This window comes from Harmonia axyridis, chromosome 1 (genome assembly GCF_914767665.1).
Source record: "Harmonia axyridis chromosome 1, icHarAxyr1.1, whole genome shotgun sequence".
Taxonomy (NCBI): domain Eukaryota; kingdom Metazoa; phylum Arthropoda; class Insecta; order Coleoptera; family Coccinellidae; genus Harmonia; species Harmonia axyridis.
This window is the reverse complement of record NC_059501.1, coordinates 275,359-297,583: the sequence shown is the minus strand read 5'-3', so window position 1 is coordinate 297,583 and position 22,225 is coordinate 275,359. Positions and strand designations below refer to the sequence as shown.

General features: G+C 37.3%; 1 protein-coding gene across 6 annotated transcripts in view; it reads left to right on the top strand.

The window, feature by feature from the left end:
- The window catches only part of LOC123683028 (immunoglobulin superfamily DCC subclass member 4-like), a 38,868-nt gene extending 16,854 nt beyond the window's left edge, over positions 1-22,014 (top strand). Inside the window, exons 2-17 of one of the 6 annotated variants that reach the window (XM_045605097.1) lie at positions 8,395-8,742; positions 9,161-9,299; positions 9,425-9,493; positions 9,552-9,754; positions 9,843-10,172; positions 10,795-11,013; positions 11,075-11,140; positions 12,462-12,602; positions 12,662-12,856; positions 13,257-13,572; positions 13,631-13,761; positions 13,820-14,007; positions 14,634-14,829; positions 16,022-16,314; positions 16,901-17,002; positions 17,785-22,014. In XM_045605097.1, coding sequence (XP_045461053.1) covers positions 8,395-8,742; positions 9,161-9,299; positions 9,425-9,493; positions 9,552-9,754; positions 9,843-10,172; positions 10,795-11,013; positions 11,075-11,140; positions 12,462-12,602; positions 12,662-12,856; positions 13,257-13,572; positions 13,631-13,761; positions 13,820-14,007; positions 14,634-14,829; positions 16,022-16,314; positions 16,901-17,002; positions 17,785-18,102 — 3,254 coding nt within the window. In that variant the 3' untranslated portion in view covers positions 18,103-22,014. Of the gene's footprint in view, positions 1-8,394; positions 8,743-9,160; positions 9,300-9,424; positions 9,494-9,551; positions 9,755-9,842; positions 10,173-10,794; positions 11,014-11,071; positions 11,141-12,461; positions 12,603-12,661; positions 12,857-13,256; positions 13,573-13,630; positions 13,762-13,819; positions 14,008-14,633; positions 14,830-16,021; positions 16,315-16,900; positions 17,003-17,742 lie in introns of all 6 variants that reach the window. The other 5 variants (XM_045627546.1, XM_045604365.1, XM_045625366.1 and 2 more) reach the window with 5 other exon arrangements.
- The last annotated feature ends 211 nt before the right edge of the window (positions 22,015-22,225 follow it).

The following is a 22,225-nucleotide window of genomic DNA, read 5'->3' as shown; positions in this document are numbered from 1 at the left end:
AATCGCGAGGCGAACTTTTTCGAATTTTCCCTAGACGTATCGCACGTATCAATCGCTAAGTAGGCGTGGCGCTTGGTTTCATGCACGCGAACATGTAAACTGGCCATTATCACTGACCTATCTGTCTCTACTGCCAAGTACCTGCAGGCAGAATGTTGGCAGTCTTTTTGGGTTTACTCTATTCTAACTCTATCAGGAGTTGGAGTTTATTCAGGAAATTTTGCAAGCACATTTGATTTTTTGCCTTGGTATTTTTGTTATATAGGATGAATCAAAAGTTCAGGTCATAATTTTATGAGTTTTGTTAAAATAAGAAATTCTTCCAAGTACTTTTTTTATCACGAATCACGGCTGTTGAACTTAATTTTTTTTTCATAGGGTGCTCCAGATTTTAGTGCAATAACTTCTCGACATACAGGGTATTGAAGTTTGAAAAAAAAAACAGTTTTTTCAATCATAACTCTAGTATTATATATTAGTATTGATAGTGTAATATTTCGAATTAGCTAAGTGTCTCCTGCCAAACTTATCCATTGGCGTAGATATAGGGTTCGAAGATCCTTTTCTTATCGAAAATCTACACCACTGTCTTTTTTCGAGATAATCATTCCATTTCTGAAATCAACAGAGCTTCACTAAAAAAAGGTCTCTCGGATTATTTTCATAGAATATACCATTTTCAAGATAATCGAGTACAAAACACTTCCACGAAAATCTACAAAAATTAATTTTTCAAATTTTTTTATTAGTGATAAATGAAAGTACAAAAATTGACTTGGTGTATTATAACGCTTTCAGATGGCATTTAATTGAACATTTCAGAAAGATTCATCAAACACTCAAACAATAAAAAAAATTCACAAATATTTTTATTGTTCGAATGTCTGACGTATTAAATAATTATTTCAAAAACTTTCTCTTTATGTTATGTCGGTTAATTCGTCATTTTCCCTAAATCAATAATGATGTATAGTACCTACAAGCAAATAAAAAATTCATAGAACTTCTCCGAGTTAATAATCTTCAGTTTATTTTCAAATTCATCATAGTTTTCTTACAATACAACTATCAAATGAATCAATCAGTTGACTAAAATTTTGTAATACCCACCATCTTGCAAAAAACGTAAACTGACAGTTCATAATGACAGATAATCAATAGTGCCAACGTAATAAAACCAATTACGTCATCCGTCTATTTTTATCGGATATTATCAGTTACAATCTCACAACCACAAAAAAAAATGTACGTATTTAGTTATTTTCGATTGATGTTCAGAACTTTCGTAGGTGGGCAGACCAGAGAGGGAAAATTATCAATCCAATATTTAGATTCGTAAAACGAGAACCAGCCGGAATCCGTCTGTGATCGAACAAACACAGATAAAACAACATACGCAAAGAGAGGGAAAGAAGGGGGGGGGTAAATAGGCTTCGAACCCTTCGGGGGCGGCGCTCAAATGGGGGCGGAATTATTGACCCAGAACGATAAATGATGAAAACTTTCCACGTTCTCGATGCCGTTGCTTCTGCAATGCGGTCGGCAGTTGCTTGCCGAAATTACATTTTTTTTTTTTGGAGCGTTCGTTCTTCGAAACCATCGCTTAATCATTTCGTCACAACGTTGGTACGTAACGTAAAGGTTACATTATTCTTAAAAGATCAATCTACTTTAAAAAAAATCAACAATTCTCTATGATTATTTTTTTAGCGGTTCAAAGTAGGGGAAAATTTTTGGAAATTTTCGAAAAATTGTCTTCAAACTACGGACCGTAGGGAGAAACTGATTACATATTCGTAATCTACGACCTCGAATCCTTTAATCAACGGACTTTGATAAAGATCCTATGGAAATTTTTGTTTTGTTTCGGACTTGTAAAATTTTGATATCCAACTTTATTTTTCTTCATAAGATCTTTATTAAATTATGTTTCCTTATAGATTCCAAGTTGTAGTTTACGAATATGTAATTAATTTTGTCCTATGGTCCGTAGTTTCTTCGACAAATCCTAATTTTTCGGAAATTTCCGAATATTTTCCCTACTTTCAACAGCTGTATCTCCTGAAAAAAACAATCCTAGACAATTTTTAATTTTTTCACAAGTGGATCGATCTTTCGCGAATTAAATAGTCATTATTTGATAATGAACTTTCGTCCAAGTACGGACAGAATCAATTAAATAACTGTTATTTATATAATTGAACAGTATAAATAACTGTTATTTACAAAATTGAACAGTAGAAATAACTGTTATTTATATAATTGAAAAGTGGAAATAACTGTTATTTATATAATTGAATAGTGGAAATAACTGTTATTTATATCATTGAAAAGACAATTTTTGATTTTTTCACAAGTAGATCGATCTTCTGCGAATACAATAGTCATTATTTGATAATGAATTTCCGTCCAAATACGGACAGAATCAATTAAATAACTGTTATTCATATAATTGAACAGTATAAATAACTGTTATTTGCAAAATTGAACAGTAGAAATAACTGTTATTTATATAATTAAAAAGTGGAAATAACTCTTAATCATCTAATTAAAAAATGGAAATAACTGTTATTCATATAATTGAATAGTGGAAATAACTGTTACTTATATCATTGAAAAGACAATTTTTAATTTTTTCACAAGTAGATCGATCTTTTGCGAATACAATGGTGTAACTTTCAATTATTTACTGTGAAAAGTTCGGAAAATATGATTTTTTCCGCGAAGATCCAAATTTTCGTATTTTCAAACCGCCATAGCTCGAATATAAATTTTTAAAAAAATATCGGATTACATATTCTTAATCTCGCCCTCGAATTAGCTTTAAAAGAAAGTTTGGTAGTGATATTGATTATTACTCTGAGACGTAGTTTTATTTGTCGAATGTCAAAGAGTGACAGCTACCCAGATAGCGGGCTATTCAAAATGAAACCTCTTATCATATGAAATAAGAAATTGTAAGAAGTAAATATAACATTAACAACATTCAACGTTCGGTGCACTTTACCTTTGTCCAAAATAACCACAATGAAATTGTCAAGTATCAATTGAAAAGAATCTTTTTTATCTCCTTAGAGATTCACCCATCCTTGATAAATCGGGAACGAAGGGATGCTGCAAAGGGATTCTGACCTCCGCAACGTCTGGGTCACTCGTTTTCCGTTGCAACGTTCGCAGCACCAGGTTTGCCGCGGAAGTGCGTACCAAATAAAAAAAAAGCGGTTGCGAAATTCGAACTGAGGATCGGTTGGTCGTCAAACCGTCACATCCGGTCAGATGTAACTAGATATATATACGCGACATGCTGTCGTTTTCTAGACGGAACAATTTCGATCCACTTTCCTGGAAGAAACACTGCAAATTTCTAACAATGCTTTATTATATGAGGTGTACTTAAAAGAAATCCAATATTTTTGCATGAAAAACAAGGCTTTAGTTACCATTGTTAGAATGATTCGATTTGGGTAGAATATGCGCCGTTTTGTTAGATAACTTGTTGCCATTTGCATCTTAATATCATTGTGCCTCTAGAGCCTCTAAAAGCCCTCGTCGCTATTGGCAAAAAATTTAGACAGTCGATTCTCACAAGCCTCTGTTGAATCGAGTTTCACACCAGCAAAATTTTTTGCCATGGGTAGGAACAGATGTTAATCACTTGGTGTCAGGTCTGGACTATAAGGTGGATGCACAAGAACGACTCAACCAAAATACCGAAGCGAGTCACTATCGATGTGTGTGGCCTAGTGATGGAAAACAATTCCTCTCCTATTGACCAAAGCTGGCATCTTATGGGCAATTGCTTCCTTCAGACTGTCCAATTGCTGATAGCAAAACCTTCCTGGCCGTCAATCCTAGCTTGGCCACCGTTTCCACCGGCTCACCGCGTTTCGACCATGACCGTTTTCGCTTGACGTTGTCGCTAGTGATCCTCTTTTCGTCACCAGTCTCCAACAGCTTCAAAAATGGGTCGATTTTTTGGCGTTTCAGCAGCGATTCGCAGGTGGAAATTCGGTCCATTAGGTTTTTTTTTGCGTTAACTCGTATGGTATCCATTAATCGATCTTCTTGAGACCAGCCATATCTAATGGTTCCAAACGGATTCTTGTGCAATCTTTAGCTCTTGGGCAATCAAAACATGGTAGTCGGACTCGAAAAATGTCCATGATTTTATCGACATTTTCGATAATTGGCCTTCCAGTGCGAGGTGCATCTTTGATATCGAAATTACTGGAACAGAATCGACCAAACTAATTATAAATGAAGATTATGTATCTTACTTATAGAAAATACAAATTTCATTTGGTTCTACAAGCTCTGTTTTGTATCAGTGGAAATGTAAAACTAACCAGAGGAAGCCACTGTGTTGGCGAAACTAAACATCAGTTTTATTCAATTTGTAATAAATTTCTATCCAATTGAGGACCGAATCCATTGAATAACTGGTATAAATGAAATTGAACCGTAAAAATAACTTTTATTTATATAATTAAAAAGGAAATAACTGTTATTGATATAATTGACGAGAGGAAATAACTTTCATTCATATAATTGAACAGTAGAAATAACTGCTATTGATATCATTCAAAGTGGAAATAACTGTTATTCATATAACAAAAAAGTGGAAATAACTGTTATTTATTATAATTGAATAGTGGAAATAACTGTTATTTATATAATTGAATATTGGAAATAACCGTTATTTATATAATTGAAAAGACGAAATAACTGCTATTTAAATAATTGAAAAGCGGAACAAGAACAACTGTCATTAAATTTCAATAAAAAAATATTAATCATCATACTTTTTATCGAACGCACGCCTCTGCTTCTACATGAAGCTCCCCCTCCTCCCCCCGAAACAAGTGCTCATCTGGACGTCTCGATTACGTCGGGAAAATAGCGAGCGTGCGAAAAGTAGGCGACGACGACAACCTGTGAATGAACTGGCAGTCAGCTGTTTAGCAGAAACAACGCACGGCTCGTGCAGCAAGAAGACGCTGGTGCGTAAACTTTTTAAATTCGGCGGTGCGTCAGGCCCCCCAAGGTCGGGGGGGCCCGCTTGGGCGACCGCGATTTTCTCACAGCCAGGTGCGATTTTTTTTTACCGGTGTGTGAACGGATCTCTGATCGGTTTTTGAGACGGGTTGGGATTCATCGATCAAAATATTAATAATGGTTAATCGGGTGGAAAAATTGCGTGGAATATTGAAGGAAATGCTTTAAAATAGTACCTACTGATGAAGGATTGGAAGCTTTTAGGCGCTCTACTAATAATAATTGATAATTTTCTTCGATTAGGGTTATTATTCACAGGGCCAGTTGCACCATTTGCCTAAACATTGATTAAAAATGTAAACATTGATTATTTTCTAATTTCTTAAGGGAAATCAGAAAGTAATCAATGTTTAAATTTTTATCAATGTTCAGGCAAATGGTGCAACTGGCCATATGGTGGGTTTCACAGAATTTTATCGTGGTTGATTTTGCTCGATCAAATCATTTCTGTGTTCAATTCCAGTTCATTTTTGACACTTCCATAGATTTCCAACTACAATCAACGAGTTCATCTGTCAATCAAAGTTTTATGAAACCCGTTTTGAATGAAAATTTAAATTTAGTTACATATTACGGATTTCATTCATGATGTTTCCAAATTACATGCAGAAACTACATAGGCGTACAACTTTGCTTCCGCCGTTTTTTTCCGAAATTCGAGGCTTTATTGTAAAAAACTGGTTATACATTTATGATTCAAAGTATTGTTCATCGCTGGCCACTACTTTCTCCCATCTTTCGGGCAGCGTGCGAATCCCGCGTTGAAAAAACTGGACATCTTCTGAAGCGATCCACGAATCGATCAAATTTTTTTCTTCTTCATAAGACCGGAAGTACTGGTCAGGCAGGCCGTGTGCCATTGATTGAAACAAGTGATAGTCCGAGAGAGTAACGTCTGCAGAATACGGCGGGTGGGGTAGGACTTCCCATTCCAACGTTTTGATGTTTTGACCATTTTCGCAACATGGGGTCCAGCATTGTCATGCTGTAAAATCATTTTATCATGTCTCTCGTTGTATTGCGGCCGTTTTTCTTTCAATGCTTGGCTCAAACGCATTAATTGCGTTCGATAACGATCGCTTGTGATTGTTTCACTCGGTTTTAACAACTCATAATACACTACGCCGAGCTAGTCCCATCAAATACTGAGAATGACCTTCAAACCGTGAACATTCAATTGGGCCGACGACATGGAAGAATGGCCAGGATATTCTCATGATTTTCTGCGCTTGGGATTATCGTAATGAACCCATTTTTTGTCTCCAGTCACAATGCGATGCAGAAATCCTTTTCGTCTTTGCATTGCAAGCAGCTGTTCACAAGCAAACGAACGCTGTTCTACATCTCTCGGCTTCAACTCGTACGACACCTAATTTCCTTGTTTCTGATCATTTCCATGACTTCCAGGAGCTTTGAAATATTTTGATGGGTCACTCCCAATGATCCTGCCTATTCTTGTTGCGTTTGACACGATTCTTGATCAAGTAATGCCTCCAATTCTGCATTTTCGAGAACCTTCTCTCTTCCACCAATATGCTGGTCTTCAACGTCAAAATCACCGTTCTTCAATCGTGGAAACCACTCTCGGCATATTCTTTCAGTAATAGCGGCCTCACCATAGGTATTTGAGAGCATTCGATGAGCCTTAGCCGCAGATTTCTCCATATTAAAGCAGAAAATTGAAACCTCCAACAAATGATGAGAATTTGGCTCGTAAGCTGACATGTTTAATCGAGAATTACTTTAGGATACAAATACAAATCGACTAATATTTTGTTGGCATTATGTTTACAAATACCTAAGCTGACATCTACGATCTATTCATTTCGACTACTTAACGCTAGAGCCATCTATTGCAAAATGCCGAAAGGAAAGTTGTACAACTAAAACATAAAATTTTTGAGATATCGAAATTATGCAGAATAAAAGTTCAAGATGGCGATGACTCTGAAACCTTTGGTATCGTCTTGCCCATCAACCAGCCTAGTCTTCATCTTTTTTGACCTGAAAAATTCTACTGCCTGTCGAAACATGTCCGTCCGGAAGAGACTGTTAATCCTGGACCACTTCGTTGTCATCCGAGATCGGAGGTGGGGACACAACATCCTTCCACAAATTCCTAGAGAGACTTTCCCATGACCGCGAAGGGAACCGAGAGATAAGAAACAGTCATACCGGCAGATATGTCGATTCCGATCCGACATTCCTAACGGCTCGGGTTGATGACTTTCACCGATCTTCTTCTTCCTTCACTTCGGCTATCCGCCTCGAAGGGACCAGATCGTACCAACCACGAACCTAAGCACGCATCTTACGTTACGTATGAAGAGAATACTCTGGCCGGTCGTAAACACGATAATTGGCGAACATCAAGATTCATTTATAAACTTTTAACACCCGGTATTTCGGTAATATTTGTATAAGATATGTTGGGCAGAATAATTATCATATTTTATGATCTACTATCCAGAATTCAGAGATTGGACGTTCTTAATGAATCGATTCCTCAAATTTCTGATTTTTGTAACGGCACTTGATTATGTTATGACAGATCTATAGGGGAGTTGGTCAACATAAAGTGCTACCTGACAACGCCATCTATTAAATCCTAGAACAACAAGAATCGTTACTGAAAATTTATATTTCATTTAGCAGGTTCGAAATTGTCGCCTTTTTTTTAAATTGAATCTATTGATTCTTTAAACCGAAGTGAATATTTAAGTAAAAAATGAGGAACTAGATCTGACGAATACGTGCTAGTTTTTGATTAAATACCAAGGATGACTGTATGCGATTGTGCGTTATCGTAATGTAAATTGTTTTCCACAATCCTGGACGTTTTTTTTCACGAACTGACTCACACGAAATCAAAGGTCCTCAATAATATTCTTTAAGAATTGGAAAGGAAGTAATTGTAAACATCCTGACGGCAAAAGAACGAAAATAATAAATACTGGTTCTTCGATTATGGAATTAAATTCGAATACAACAAGAGATTCGTAAACATCTTGAGGTAATAATTTCACCAAATCCATGTCATCTGTCAAGCGTGATCGATAATATACATTTTTTCGTTTTAATTCCACATAAGGTCAACATTTTCTCGACTGTTGCTTCGAACTATTGATTCAATCGAATTACCCGTGCAATCGAGCTACTGAATCATTTGAACTACCATTACAATCGAACTACTGGTTCGTTTGAACTACTGACGTAATCGATCTCAAGGCTCATTGGAACTACTAGCTTATTAGAACTACCGGGTCATACGAACTACTGGTTCGTTTGACCTACCAGCTTGAAAAGCGACTAATTCCCCGTTTTCTCTTCGTTTTGCAGCAAAGACACAGGTAGCGAACATAAACAGCGTGTCCGGCGTGAAGAACATCGCCGACAGCCACAATGTGACGGATCCGGAGGATGTGGTGGTGCTCAAGGGCCAGCCGGCCACCCTGAGCTGCAACATCAGGCCGCCAGGGGGCGACGGTTCGCGGCTGACGACGACGTGGCTACACCAGAACCAGCCGATACCGGAGGACGATTCTAGGAGGAAGGTCCAGAAGGATGGTAGTCTCCACATAGCAAGGGTCACCGGCGGCAGGAGGCCTTTGACTGGCAGCTACAGGTGCAGGGTACGCAACGACGTCGGCGCCGTGCTCAGCGGTGAAGCCAAGGTGCAGATCGCTTGTGAGTGCAGTGCTTGTCTCTCTTGACCTTGATGCAGCCTTCCGATCGTCCGGGACTAGGTGCGATAGTCCGAGACGCTCCTAGGGTTGAATCGAGGAAGTTAGTCGGTCTAATTCTCGTTTTCTTTTTCATTTTTCTTTTCCATATTATAAGAGCCTTAAATCTTGATATTTGCATGTTAAGAATTTTTTTTATGTGAAAATGAAAACGAATTATTTCAGTATATAATGAGAAGGGCCTGAAGGGTCCATCGAATAATACTCTCCTGTTAATTTAATCTTTAATTTGATCACAATGAGTCCTCTACCTTTTGGTATACACGGACGCCAAATGATCTTATAAAAGCAAAATGAATATATTTTCTATTTGTAAAAGTGCATTAGCATCGAACTTATTGTTTCTCTCTCTCCGATTTCAGCCTTGGATTTCAATGTCACAAATTACCTTATCGAGATACCTGAACAACAGCCTGTACTCTTACCGTGTCAAGCCCACTCAGTACCACAGGCGAAACTCAGATGGGAATTCAACAAACGACCTCTACCTCATAATTCAAGGTATGTTCCATGCTTTCTAAAGGGGTTTCCAATAAGAGGTTTCATTTTGATCTAAAAAAGAATATTTTAAGATATTAAAAACCCTATATTTCTGTTATTTTCATATTAGATTCTGTCAATTTCAGATATGTTCCTCTCCCTTCTGGAGCCCTACTGATCCTTAAGACTCAGCAATCTGACAATGGTGTATTTAAGTAAGTATAGAAGTTTTATCTTTTGAAGGAACACCTTTTAAACTTTCCCTTATTTCAGGTGTACGGTGACCAATCCCGTTATGAAGAAGTCCAAGTACAAGGATGTAACTTTGGTGGTTGTGCCAAGATTTGAAGAAAAGAAACCGGTTTCTTTCCTACCTCTTCCTGATTCTCTAAACACTACGGTTACAGTGGGACAAAGGTCCTCTCTTTACTGTGTTGCGCAAGGCTGGCCCCTGCCTTCTGTACAATGGTTGAGAGGTAAAGACTTATAAAACTATGAAGATTCATAATACACAATGTGTAAACACTTTGGTTGTGACGAAAATATAACAATTTTTTTTTCCAGATGGCAAGATCGTCTCAAACCAGAGCGTCCTGAGCATCATGCCGGACTCTCAGCACGAGGAGATCACGTACGAGTGCAGGGCTCGCAACGAGGTGAACGAAGCGTCTCAGATCCACAAGGTGATGGTGCAGAGGAAGCCGTACTTCACCAAAACTCCGACATCACTTTCCTACGTCACGGCGGGGGTAGTGAAGTTGGCGTGTGCGGCAGGCGGCATCCCGACGCCCTGTATACAGTGGCTGAAGGACGGGGAGAAGGTGGAACTGGGGGCCAGGATCAAGATATCGAACGGGACTTTGGTCATGAGGCACACCTTCACGAATGACGCTGGTAAGAAAACGAAGTTATTATAACTAGTAATTTTTACTAAATAAAGAAATATTATATATTATATTATATTATTATTCACCAGAGGGAATAATAGTCGAAGGCGTCTCTTAATTATTCACCGAGTGAATAACTGCATTCATAATATGCAAGTAGATTACTATATTTTATCTCTTAGGATTAATTCTTTTTTTGGCGAAGCATTTTGAGGCATTTGAGCCAATATTTTAAGCGCCCCAATATCATAGGATATTGCGGGTTTTCATCCCAGGTGAACTGATGGAATCGTTAGTAAGGCCCTGCCTTATACACCTCTCCACATCTCCGTAGTGACTTCGCCAAATGAGCAGTCGTTGTTCTACTGAGCAATCTCTTGCTCTTGTATATTAAATTTAGAACATTCACAACTATGTGTTTAAGTTGAATATCTTGTGAAGGAAAAGTGCTATAAGAAAAAAAAACTTGCAAAAAAAATCTAATTTTAAAACCCTGTATCTCGAAAACAAAGCCTTTGCGACCCATGTCTATAGGACTTTTTTTTTGTCTATGCAGTACCAGTGGCGTACTTTGCTAGGCTCCTTCTAATATACCCCAACGTTGCTAAGAACCTGTTATTTTTTTGCAGGCATCTACCAATGCATTGCGTCCAATTCTGCAGGCACCATTTGGGCGCCTGCGCAACTGGTGGCAGACGAGAACACCCCGACAACCCCACCGCCGCCCCAGAACGCCCAGTGCCGTTCGTACGACAGCAAGAGCGTCTGCATATCGTGGAAGGAACCGGAGATCAGGGGCGGCGACAGCATACTGGCCTACAGCATCTTCTCCTTTTACAAAACTAGCCGTAAGTTGACCCAAACGACGATTCCTTCTATATTTTGTTACCGCCGGATCTGTTTCAGAAGAGTGCTTAAGCGAAAAGTGCCAAGGTACAAATAATACTATAGGCTGTGAAGACGGTTCTCATGAAGGTAAGGAGAAGCTCTTTCGTTTTCTTACGGTTTATCATTGTATAAAGGACATGGTAGAACTTTTTGTCACTTGCAAAAAGTTATGGACCATGTAAAAAAATTTCAATATACGACCAGGAAAGTAATTCTAACCTCATTTATATGGTCTTTGGCTTGGTTCAATCTATGGTCTTTGAAAGAGTTGGTACAGGGTGTCCAAATTCGATGTTCACCGAAAGCATCTCTAGAGCTATGACTTCAAGGACCCCGATCTCTTTCTTCGATATAAAGGGTGTGTTTTTTTTAGAGCTATAGAACTTTAAATTGCAATAAAACAATGATGGATTATTCGATTGACATGAATTTTATTTATCCGCAAGATAATCTTGTGGCATTACATTTTAAATATGATTTCTGGCATATGACCGCCACGGCTGGCTCGGATGTAGTCCAATCTGGACGTCCAATTTTCGCTGACTTTTTCCAACATTTGTGGCCGTTTATCGGCAATAACACGGCGAATGTTGTCTTCCAAATGGTCAAGGGTTTGTAGCTTATCCGCATAGACCAATGACTTTACATAACCCCACAGAAAGTAGTCTAGCGGAGTTGAATCACAAAATCTTGGAGGCCAATTCAAATTAGGCGGTCACCAAACGTGTCTTTCAATAAATCGATTGTGGCGCGAGCTGTGTGATATGTTGCACCGTCTTGTTGGAGCCACAGCTCCTGGACAACATGGTTGTTCAATTGAGGAATGAAAAAGTTAGTAATCAAGGCTCTATACCGATCACCATTGACTGTAACGTTCTGGCCATCATCGTTTTTGAAGAAGTACGGACCAATGATTCCACCAGCTCATAAAGCACACCAAACAGTCAGTTTTTCTGGATGTAACGGTGTTTCGACATACACTTGAGGATTAGCTTCACTCCAAATGCGGCAGTTTTGTTTGAATTAACTGCTCTGATGGACGATTTTGTCGACGATAAAATGGACGTAGTGCGCGATACGTATTCCGCACAGAACCATTATTTTCGAAATAAAATTGCACTATTTGCAAGCGTTGTTCAGGCGTGAGTCTATTCATGAAGAATTGCCAAACCAAACTGAGAATAAATCACTTGACAGCTGTTAAATCGGTCGCTATCTTGAATAGTAATGCCAACTTAAAGTTATATACCTCGAAAAAAGAACACCCTATAGTAAGATATCAGAAAGCAGATCATGGATATCTTGATACGGTCTTGTTCTCGAGATGCTTTCAGTCGAATTTGGGATACCCTGTACATTCTTTTATTTAGACTATTCTACATGTGTTAACTCAACAATTTTGTTTCAGAGCCGGGACTTGACTATGTGATCACAAACGGTACCTATTTTTTGGCAGATAGATTAAACAGTAGTACAAATTATACATTTTACGTGAGAATGTACACCAGGGGGGCCAGCGATGACTCCAATTGGGTTACATGCGAAACTGGTATGTGATCTCTTTATGGGTTGGGTGTAGTAACTTTGAAAGTCGTTTTGATTTTTCAGTTGTTAAAGGAGAGAGAAACCTCAGGTTCAGATTATTGGACCGTGGGGCAATAGAGTTGGTGTGGTCTGAAATCAGCTCAGACATTGCCTGCGGTAGTACAAATACTTCCTACGTTGTTCAGTGGAAGAACGAGGTAGATCTAGATCATAAGGTCAATTCTGAGCAAACCGAAACCCTAAAGTACAATTTAACCGGTAAGTTGAAACAAGAATCTTATATGTCTGTATAAAATTTCTTACCTAACCTAACCTAACCTGTTGCCTAAGGAATTGAGATCTTTAGATATGAGTTATTGTTCATTCATTCATGAAGTTATTTTGGGATATAGAGTGTTACAATTGAAATAAGGCTGTGAAATCCGGACTATGTTATGAATAACCCTGTATGTAATGTCATACTGTTTCGAGGTTAGGTCAAATGGACTCCACCCAGACTATTTCAGAGGTTAGGATAGGTTAAATAGATTCCACCATTATTCTCAACTAATGCATGTCAACTATGGTATTGGAGGTTAGGTTAGGTTGAATGGACTGTACCAATATTATTTTACTATATTGTAAGTTAGGAATGAACATGTTTATTCGTCTTCTCTAGGCCTAAACCCGGAAGTCAATTACCATATTCGCGTAATGTCTTCCTCCTACCTAAATGGTGATACCAATTGGGTTTTGCTGAAGTTGCCCGAGATGGACACCGAAGAAATGGCCTCTAACCAAACCTACATCAGCTTCGACAAGAAGACGATCGCCCAGAACGTGCCGACCAATCCGGAGGGGTTCAGGGCTACCAACATCCACTCCAAGTCGGTCACCCTGAACTGGGTGGCGTCAGATAGGGAAGCAGTGTCCTACGCCATCTGTTACGCTGAGCTGGGAACTGAGGACTGCGAGACAGGAAATATTGTCAAGAGGTAGTAAGACCCCATTACACTTCTAAGCGAAGATCTTAGATATAATTTTTTTTCTCAGTTCGAGCAACCTGAAACACATTGAAGACTTAAAACCAAATACAATGTACGAGTTTAGGATACGTTCCCATAATGCCGAAGGCTTTCATGGGCCTTTTTCGGCTCCTATTCAAGTTAAAACCCATCCAGATGGTGAGTGTGTTCGTCTAATCTGATTCGAAACACTTACATATCGATGTTTGTTTTGCAGTGCCTTCAACAGTATTAGACTTAAAATATGAAATCATCAACGATTCAACGGCTTGCCTAGCCTGGTTACCCCCACTTTATACTCACGGTAGACTCGTGAACTATATTGTCACTTATACGTCAAACGCAAATAGGCCTCTTGAAGAATGGACCTACGTTACAGTACCTGCTAATAGAGCATCTGATTCGGTGAGTACACATCGGAAAATAGTCCTAATTTATATCGAAATGCACATACCCACCTTTTATTGAGTCTTTGCTGGTACTCAAGTATAAATAGCATAAATGGTGTTTTGTATGAATTGTTTAACTCAGTTTTACGTAGATTGCAGGCGGTGAGGTACAAGAATGTTTCCTCCTATTATATTCCCGTTCTCAGGTGTTACGCAAGAATCAATCAAAAGAAAGGTATGAACTTCCTTCATGAGAAGTTCATACCTTTCTTTCGATTGCTTTGATTCTGTAGATTACAAAAATTCTTGCAGTTGGGCGATAAGTCCATTATTTCAGAAATTATATGTTATAAACTAAAATTTTCCAAAAAAAACTTGATAATTTTCTCGAGGCTGCCACCACTTCCGGACGTTAGATACGAACTTGAAACCTCATTATGTTTTAGATCGGAGTTCGATCTTCAAAAAACGTTGATTTGAATGGTTGTGACGAATAGTTTAGGAGATATAGATTTTCGATTTTTACTGTTTTTTTCCCAAACTTCGAGTTCAGTTTTTTCTTAAACTGTAAGGTCTACTAGTTTTAAAGCATAGTAAGTTTCTTCTTTTCGCTGATGATACAATTATTTTTCTTCTTTGTAGGCCTGCTGGTTGGACAAAAAGAAGAGTACAATTTCCGTGATGTTGAAAGATCTGGAGCTGACAGAAGCGTATACTGTTATCGTTCGGGCGGCTTCAGACAACGGGCTCAGTAATCCTACGTTCCCCATTGTGTTGAGAACTGCTTACAGCATGAAGACCGGAAGACAGGAGGTGATCTCTGGAAAGCAGAAAATGGGTAAGTGTACTTATGGATATCCTCATTCTAAAATATCTTAGTTAAGAATAACGTATGCAAACTCTAAATAATTTGATACTCAATTAAAACGATATGATAAAGAGGTCCAGAGTTATCCATTTTGTGGTGTTGAAAGTAAATGTAAATAAAACACACTTTCATTTAGAATATCGATCAAATTTTTATTTTAATATAATGCTTGCACAGTGATTGAAACATGACCTTTGCATATCTAAAATGAATGTGTCAGTGATTGGACTAGCCGTCTGGAACATTTTTTCGATTTGAAACCTGTTCAACGAAAAAAAAAAACCACCAGCGGAGTGAATTAAGGCGTAGATCTTCTATTCAAAAATCTACATTGAAGTATCCATTTGATTCTACAGACCGAGATAATGGCTGTTTACGTATGCGCTCAGGAGTGTCTCAAAATGAACCTCAAGGGGGCGCATATCTACATCACCACGGACAGCCAAACCACGCTGAGATCCCTGGAATCGTGTTGCCAGGGGTCTCTGCTGACTTGGGAGTGCCGTAACACCATAAAGCAACTGGCCAGAGGAAATGAGGTGACTCTATTATGGGTACCAGGGCACTGTGGGGTTGAAGGAAATGAAAAAGCTGATGAACTTGCAAAAAGGTTAACACCTGCTGGACCTGAGTCTTTCTGTGGGCTAGGAAAAGACCAAATGCAGTCTGCCATGGGAGTTGAACAGCAGGGCAATCCACTGGACTAACACCCCTAGACTTGTTCAGGCAAAGAAATTCGTGAAGATTGCACCTACCTACGCCAAAAAGCTCCTAAAGCTGTCGCGAGCCGAGCTTCGGGTGATGGTGGGACTGCTGACGGGACACTGTCGGTACAAACATCATTTGTACCGTATGGGAAAGTCAGCAGATGAGATTTGCAGGCTTTGTGAGGCAGAAGCAGCTGAACACATGGTATGCAAGTATCCAGAGCTGGCTGGCCTAAGAACCATTCACATGGGTAAGCACGTCCTTGATACCCGAGAGGTAAAGGCCAAGGCCCCTAAGGAGGTTGTCAATTTTATTAACGTCATTGACGGCCTTCTTGGGTTTCTATGAATGAGTAGGGTAGAGAACAAAAGATCTGCATGGTCGCAGTTCCCGGAAGGCTTACCGAACCAAAACGACCCCAGTTCAAATATTAATAATAATAATCCATTTGCAGGTGTTGTAGTCGGCTGCATCCTGGCCCTGATTTGCATCGCCTGCTGCGTGAGCTGCATCGTAATGAGGCGGCGTTGCGTGAAGCGACGCAATCTTGCCCACGCCAGGTTGGCCGCCTCCAACAATTACTACCCTGCGTCGGCGCACTACGCCACCCAGGGCAGTACGGTGCAGGTGAGGCTGGAAAACGCCTGTCTCGCCGCCGACGCCAGAGCGGAGACGGAGAGCTTGGTGGTCGACGACGACGACGCCGGGAACGACGCCTCGCCGCAGCCTGTTTATCTGGATCCGAAGGTGAGACAAAATTTTGAATGATAATTATTTGGCGGATGCGCCATGCAAAACAATTTTTTTTAGAACCTCTGTTCTTTCACTTGATCGGCTCTTAAAAGGAAATAAAGGGTGTTTTTTTAGAGCTATAGAACTTGACAGCTGTTAAATCGGTCGCCATCTTGAACAGTAATACCAACTTAAAGTTATAAACCTCGAAAAAAAAACACCCGTTATAACAGTTTTTAATGATTTTTTTATGACTAAGTACAGGTGGTTCTGAAAACTTTTGTTGGAAAATTTTTTACTCAATCTCTTTAGGGTTCGTCCTAACAAGTTCAAGATTAGTTATCAGTAAAAAATTTCTGGTTTGTTTCAAAATAAAATTGAACAGTTCGGTCAGGACTTTTCTGTTCTCACAGACAGTTTGAAATCGATCATAATTTGTATTTGAGACATGCCAATTGTAAGCGGGTTGGTAACTGTAACAAACTTGCTGTAGATTCGCTTTCAGAAGGAACCTTATGAATTTGGGAGGGATCATTTTATAATTTCTACATATAGTCCGTTTTGAAAATGAGGTTAGTTGATCAACTGGAAATTTCTTTAGGAAAAAGATGAAATCCCGAATGGTAAAGTAAATGGTTTAGATAAACCTTTGATGAATGGTCACTTGTCAAATGGGCTTGTCCACATTACTGAAAACCCGCAGGTGAGATAAATGTGTGGAAGTCTATGGTTTGGGGTAATTTCATCAGTTCCTCCTTTATGTTGGGGAAAGTTGAAATTTTTTCAAACGAATGTTCTAACTATCTGACTGGTCATCTAGCAAAAATGCTTTATCTTCACCTCTTACTTTTGTTAACTGTTATAATCAGCCAAATTTATACATAATTTATCGAAACTAAGTTGAGAGTGTCAAATTAAAAAAAAATTCAGGACTTTTATTTAAATTTGGTTAGTATTATACAGTTATGACTTTGCCTTGTGTTCACTCCTTCTAGTCTATAATTCTTCACTTCAGAATTCTTTCAATACACTTCAGTATAAGCATTGTGTCTACCTCCACTATTGCCTGGATTTTCTATCTGTATATATGTCTTGGTCCTAATGTTGCTTTCATTGTTTTCAAGTGACTAATTGCTCCCTCAAATTTATTTATAAATAGTTATATAAAACATAAACTTGGTTAAAAAGCAACATGTTTTAAAACATTGCTATCAAACACTCTGTACAAATAAAAACAAAATTGGAAACTTAAAAAATACTTCTTCATTACAAAAACGAAATTTTAAACAAGTAATTACACACCGTTTTGAGTGTTAGATTTTCTGTTTCAAAATATGTACTGGGTGTCCCAAATTCTATGCTTCACATCGAATTTGGGATACCCTTTCAAACTAAAGGACTGTTAAAAATAGATAGCTCCCAATTGAAAACGAATAATTTCAGATTCACAAGCATAACCTACTGAACGATCATCCTCCGTTTCAGTTTGAGAAAAAAGAAAAGAATGGGGAGGTGCCACGCACCAATGGTTTCAGGCGTACGCCCCAATACACCTTGTTCCAAGACGACGCCAACTCCAACAGGATGATCGCCGCGCCTAAGCACAATCCCTACATCGACCTATCTCCAAAGAGGCGGGGCAAGTGCAACGGCCTCCTAAAGGGCGGAGTCGAAGAGATCACGCCCTATTCCGGCAAGGGAATAGATCTGGAGACCACGCAGATCGGATCAGGCCTGTTCGACGACCCTTTCATCATAGGTCAGCACCGCAAAATATCACCGTTGTTGGGGCCCAACGTCTGACCTGCGCAGGTCCTCGAATTTTGAGTCTTTTTTGTTTGTTTTAGTATTTAAGGACGCGAAATGTTGGGTTTTTGTCGGATTCTGGCGAGTTCTGAGAGCTGTTGACGTTATAGATTTCTCTTTTAAGTTGTTTTGTTGTTTTTAAGTCTATCGTTGGTGGTTGACCCCAACGAGAAAGTGTTGGATGTTTGTGTTTCTTACGTTGGCATCTATGAAGATCTGTCTTTAGTGTCAGTTGGCCTATTGTTTGAAGGTTTCGTCGGTGAGTTGTTGTGTCTTTGTTTATTTTTCTGTTCATGATAGATGTATAGTTTGATAGATCTTATCAAGGTTAATAATCTTGAACAGAAATTGACAGGGTGACTGACATTTGTTAACAAATGAATGAATGGAGGAAATCATGGATGCCAACATAGAAATATGTTCAATTTGTGTTTAAATTTTCTATAAATTTAATATTTTCGAATTTTTGTGTTCGTCAATTTTTTGTTGGAATAAAACATTCTCAAATTCATAGAAAAACTCAAAATAATGAAATTTACTGTTGCTACCTGTAGATTTCAACATATCCAAGAGAGAGATTATTTTTCCGTCAACTCTTATCAACGAGTAGCTAACATACACATAATAGAATGTTAATTACTCTAATTAACGATCAATTAATCTCTTTATACCTGAAAAATTAAAGAAAAGTACAAAAAACACATTAAACAGTGGCGTAGCTAGGTAACCATGAACCCCAGTGCAAATAAAAAAAAATTAATGCATTTTTGCATTGATTCCGATTGAATTCGATCCCAGAACTCGTCAAAACCAATCCGAATGAATCAAAATAGCTTTTAATTGACTAATCGTTAAAGATGAACAGACTGATTTCGCTATTCTGTATATTTCGTATAAGTTGAAAAATGTATCCATGGCAATATTGTTTTCCTTCAGGATGATATTTCGATGTTTCAACACCTCCGCTCTCATTCAACCTCTCAGTTCAAATAGTTTGTTTGCACCTTGTTGGTTTTTTATATTTCGGTGTATGGTACAACGATTAATTTCATCGGTCATGATGCAATTGCTCAAGTAGCACATTTTCCGTGTTGGTTTTGCCGCCTTGCGAAATTTGGCCTTGAAGACGTCCTTCGGATGGTGTTTTCTTCTTAGTAGTACCATCTGCGGACTCTTTAGCAGTTTTCGATGAATACATATTTTTGGCCGCCAACTTTTGGTGATCTGTTTTTCACTATTGTAACCAGTACCTGATGACGTAATATATTTATAGTTAGTTCATTCAAGTAAGATATTAATTCTGTACAGTAAAAACTATATGGTGTATGTGAGATTGTATTGACAACAAAAAAAAAACCTATGCATGAAAATAATAATTATTGTTGAAAATGTTTGATGTTGAAAAAAAATGTTAACTGTTCATGATTCAACGTTACCATAATATATTTATTTATAATACTTACTTATATGTATACCCAAAGATTACAATGATCTGTTGAAAAAAGAAACATTGGATTAAGGTACAAACATCTTTATATAATTCAACAGTTAATTATGAAATAATTCGGATTCTCTGCAGAATCCTTACTAACTTTAAAGCTGAAGTGACCACACTCTTGTCTAAGGGGTTTCTAGCTCAGGATTCAGTGGTCCCTGCCTTATACACCTCCACACGTCTATACCGGAGAGATTATAATGATTGAAATAATTCCATTGACAAGATTGTAGCTACTTCAGCTTTGAAGAAAGTTAAGTCAACAGCTGCAACTGTTGAGCAAGTTTGGAGATAAGCAAAATCCAAAGTGGCTCAGTGGTTGTAGTAAGCCTAATGATGCAGCGGTCGTTTCTTATAAGCCTTATGCCTTAACTACATTGTACAAAATGATGATTTTTGGAAAATTGTTGTAAATATCGATTTTTTGGGGGAACACTCCACATTGCTCATTCCTAGGTTACTTATTCCTCTTGAAGTACACAATATGCTCGTACTTTACTGTACTTGCATGGATTCCTCTGAAATCGGATGAGAGTTCTTCAATTTTTGAGGTCTGTGTAGAAATCTCAATTCAAAGTGTGTAATTTTTTTGCCAGAATCTTTTGCGGCTCTTGTATATTTTTGAATTTAGTAGTCGAAACATTCTAATCGTTTAATCTTAAATGTTATATTTATGTAAAATTGATTCTTTTCTTAGACCAGAGAAGTTCGAGAAAGTTCTCTAGTATCTACTTCAACAAAATATTTAGAAATACAATTTCCATTTCTTCAGATTATATCCGTAATACTCAATGACGATAAGCTGTTTTCATTAAGAATTTCCTTGAAAATGTCTTTGTTCAAGGCGATTTTTTAACTTCAACTACCTCAGTTTAACATTCCTCTATATTTACATTTTCTGAATATTTCTAGTTACCTTCTGTATTTTATAACATTCCAACTTTTTTTGACCTCAAACACCTCATGCAGTTAGTACTTTCAATATTATCAGTTTACTGTTTTATTTTTAATGTTTAATGTTTTATTATCGATAGACACTCATGCAAGATTAAAGTGGAAATTTTTCCATGTATTGTTACTATATTTTTTATTTGTTGAAGCTTTAAAAACTTGACCATCTTTCATTTTTTAATAAATTTTCATTTTTATCTGCGATTGTTACAGAAAATTCCTTTTTGCAATTGATTAAAAGTAGAAAAAGCATTATTTCTGCACAATATTTTTACTTTTATCTTTGATGGTTCAACTTAGTCTTTTCAGTTGTTTAAAGACTTTGCCATTATTTATTTTTGAATGAATTTTCATTTTTATATTTGGTTTTTTCAGGAATTTCATTTTGATATTGATTGAAAGTAAAAATAACGTTATTTCTGTAAAATGATTTTATTTTTCATCAATATTTTTAATTTTATATTTGATGGTTCAAGTTGGTGTTTGTCGATCGATAATAATAATTTGTTTTATTTCTTTGTTTATAAGGACTTAAAGTTTTCACCCTGCAACTGCTCTGGTTTATATTATTATATTATTCTATTTTTACTAGTGATTATATTTGTACATTTTTATAGATGATACTTGATTAAGCAGTTGGTAGTTAACCGTATATGTATTCTTAGGGATTTTTAATATCTACCTCATTACATTTAAATTTTTTCGTTTTTATTATGTAGATTTTTACTTTTAAGTAAATTATTATTTCCGATCATTTTATTCATTCGTGTCTCAGGGTACAACCAGTTTCCAGAGAAAACAATTTTATTGAAGACCTATCGCATAAATACAACAAAAATCAGGAATTGATGTATATTTCGATAATTATATGAAATTTATTGGTAGCATGTATTTAGAGACGTTTTCTTTTGGTGTTTTCTGGTGAAAGATTTGGTACTTGTTTCGTGCTCTGAAGTTTCATTCTGAACAGTAAAAAAAACCTTTGGAAAATTACTTCCTAATTAACGAAAAGTCTGATCAAGGAGGCTGCTAGTTTTATTTTGTAGCCAACGATTGAAAAATAGTTCCGTTTGAAAAATTCAATACTAAATTTTACATTAGCTTCTTTCATTCACCAAGAGCAAAACAATGAGAGAAAAGTTCCACAAACGTTTCGAAAACTTGGATTGCACTCTTATTAATGTTGTGGAATTCCACCTGTGAGATAAAGCCCCTTTCCCACTTGTTCAATCCCGATTCTACATGTAACAGATGTCTATAATATAAAATGTGATAACAGATTTACTTATTTTTATTAAATACATTTTTACTTCGCACAGGTGTAATTCTGAAGCAATACTTTAGTTATTCAGTTGTAATGTATGTATAGTAGGTTAAAATATTAAAGCGGATTGTGTAAACGTGGTAATAATATATTTTTGTACGCTTGGATGATTACAATATTAAAAAAAATTCAATATCTATTTTTAGTTGTTTTTTATCCCTTCAGCAGAATATTTTTTTTAAGATCCGATTATAAATACTCAATTGAATCTAGTTGCAATTTTTCACTTCAATTTTTATATTTTTTCTTAAATTCACTGAAAGCAGGTGCTTTGAAGTGGTAAACAAAGTTCAACTATACATAGTCATATCAGGGAAATACAATGGTTGCCAACTCCATCAGTTTTTTGC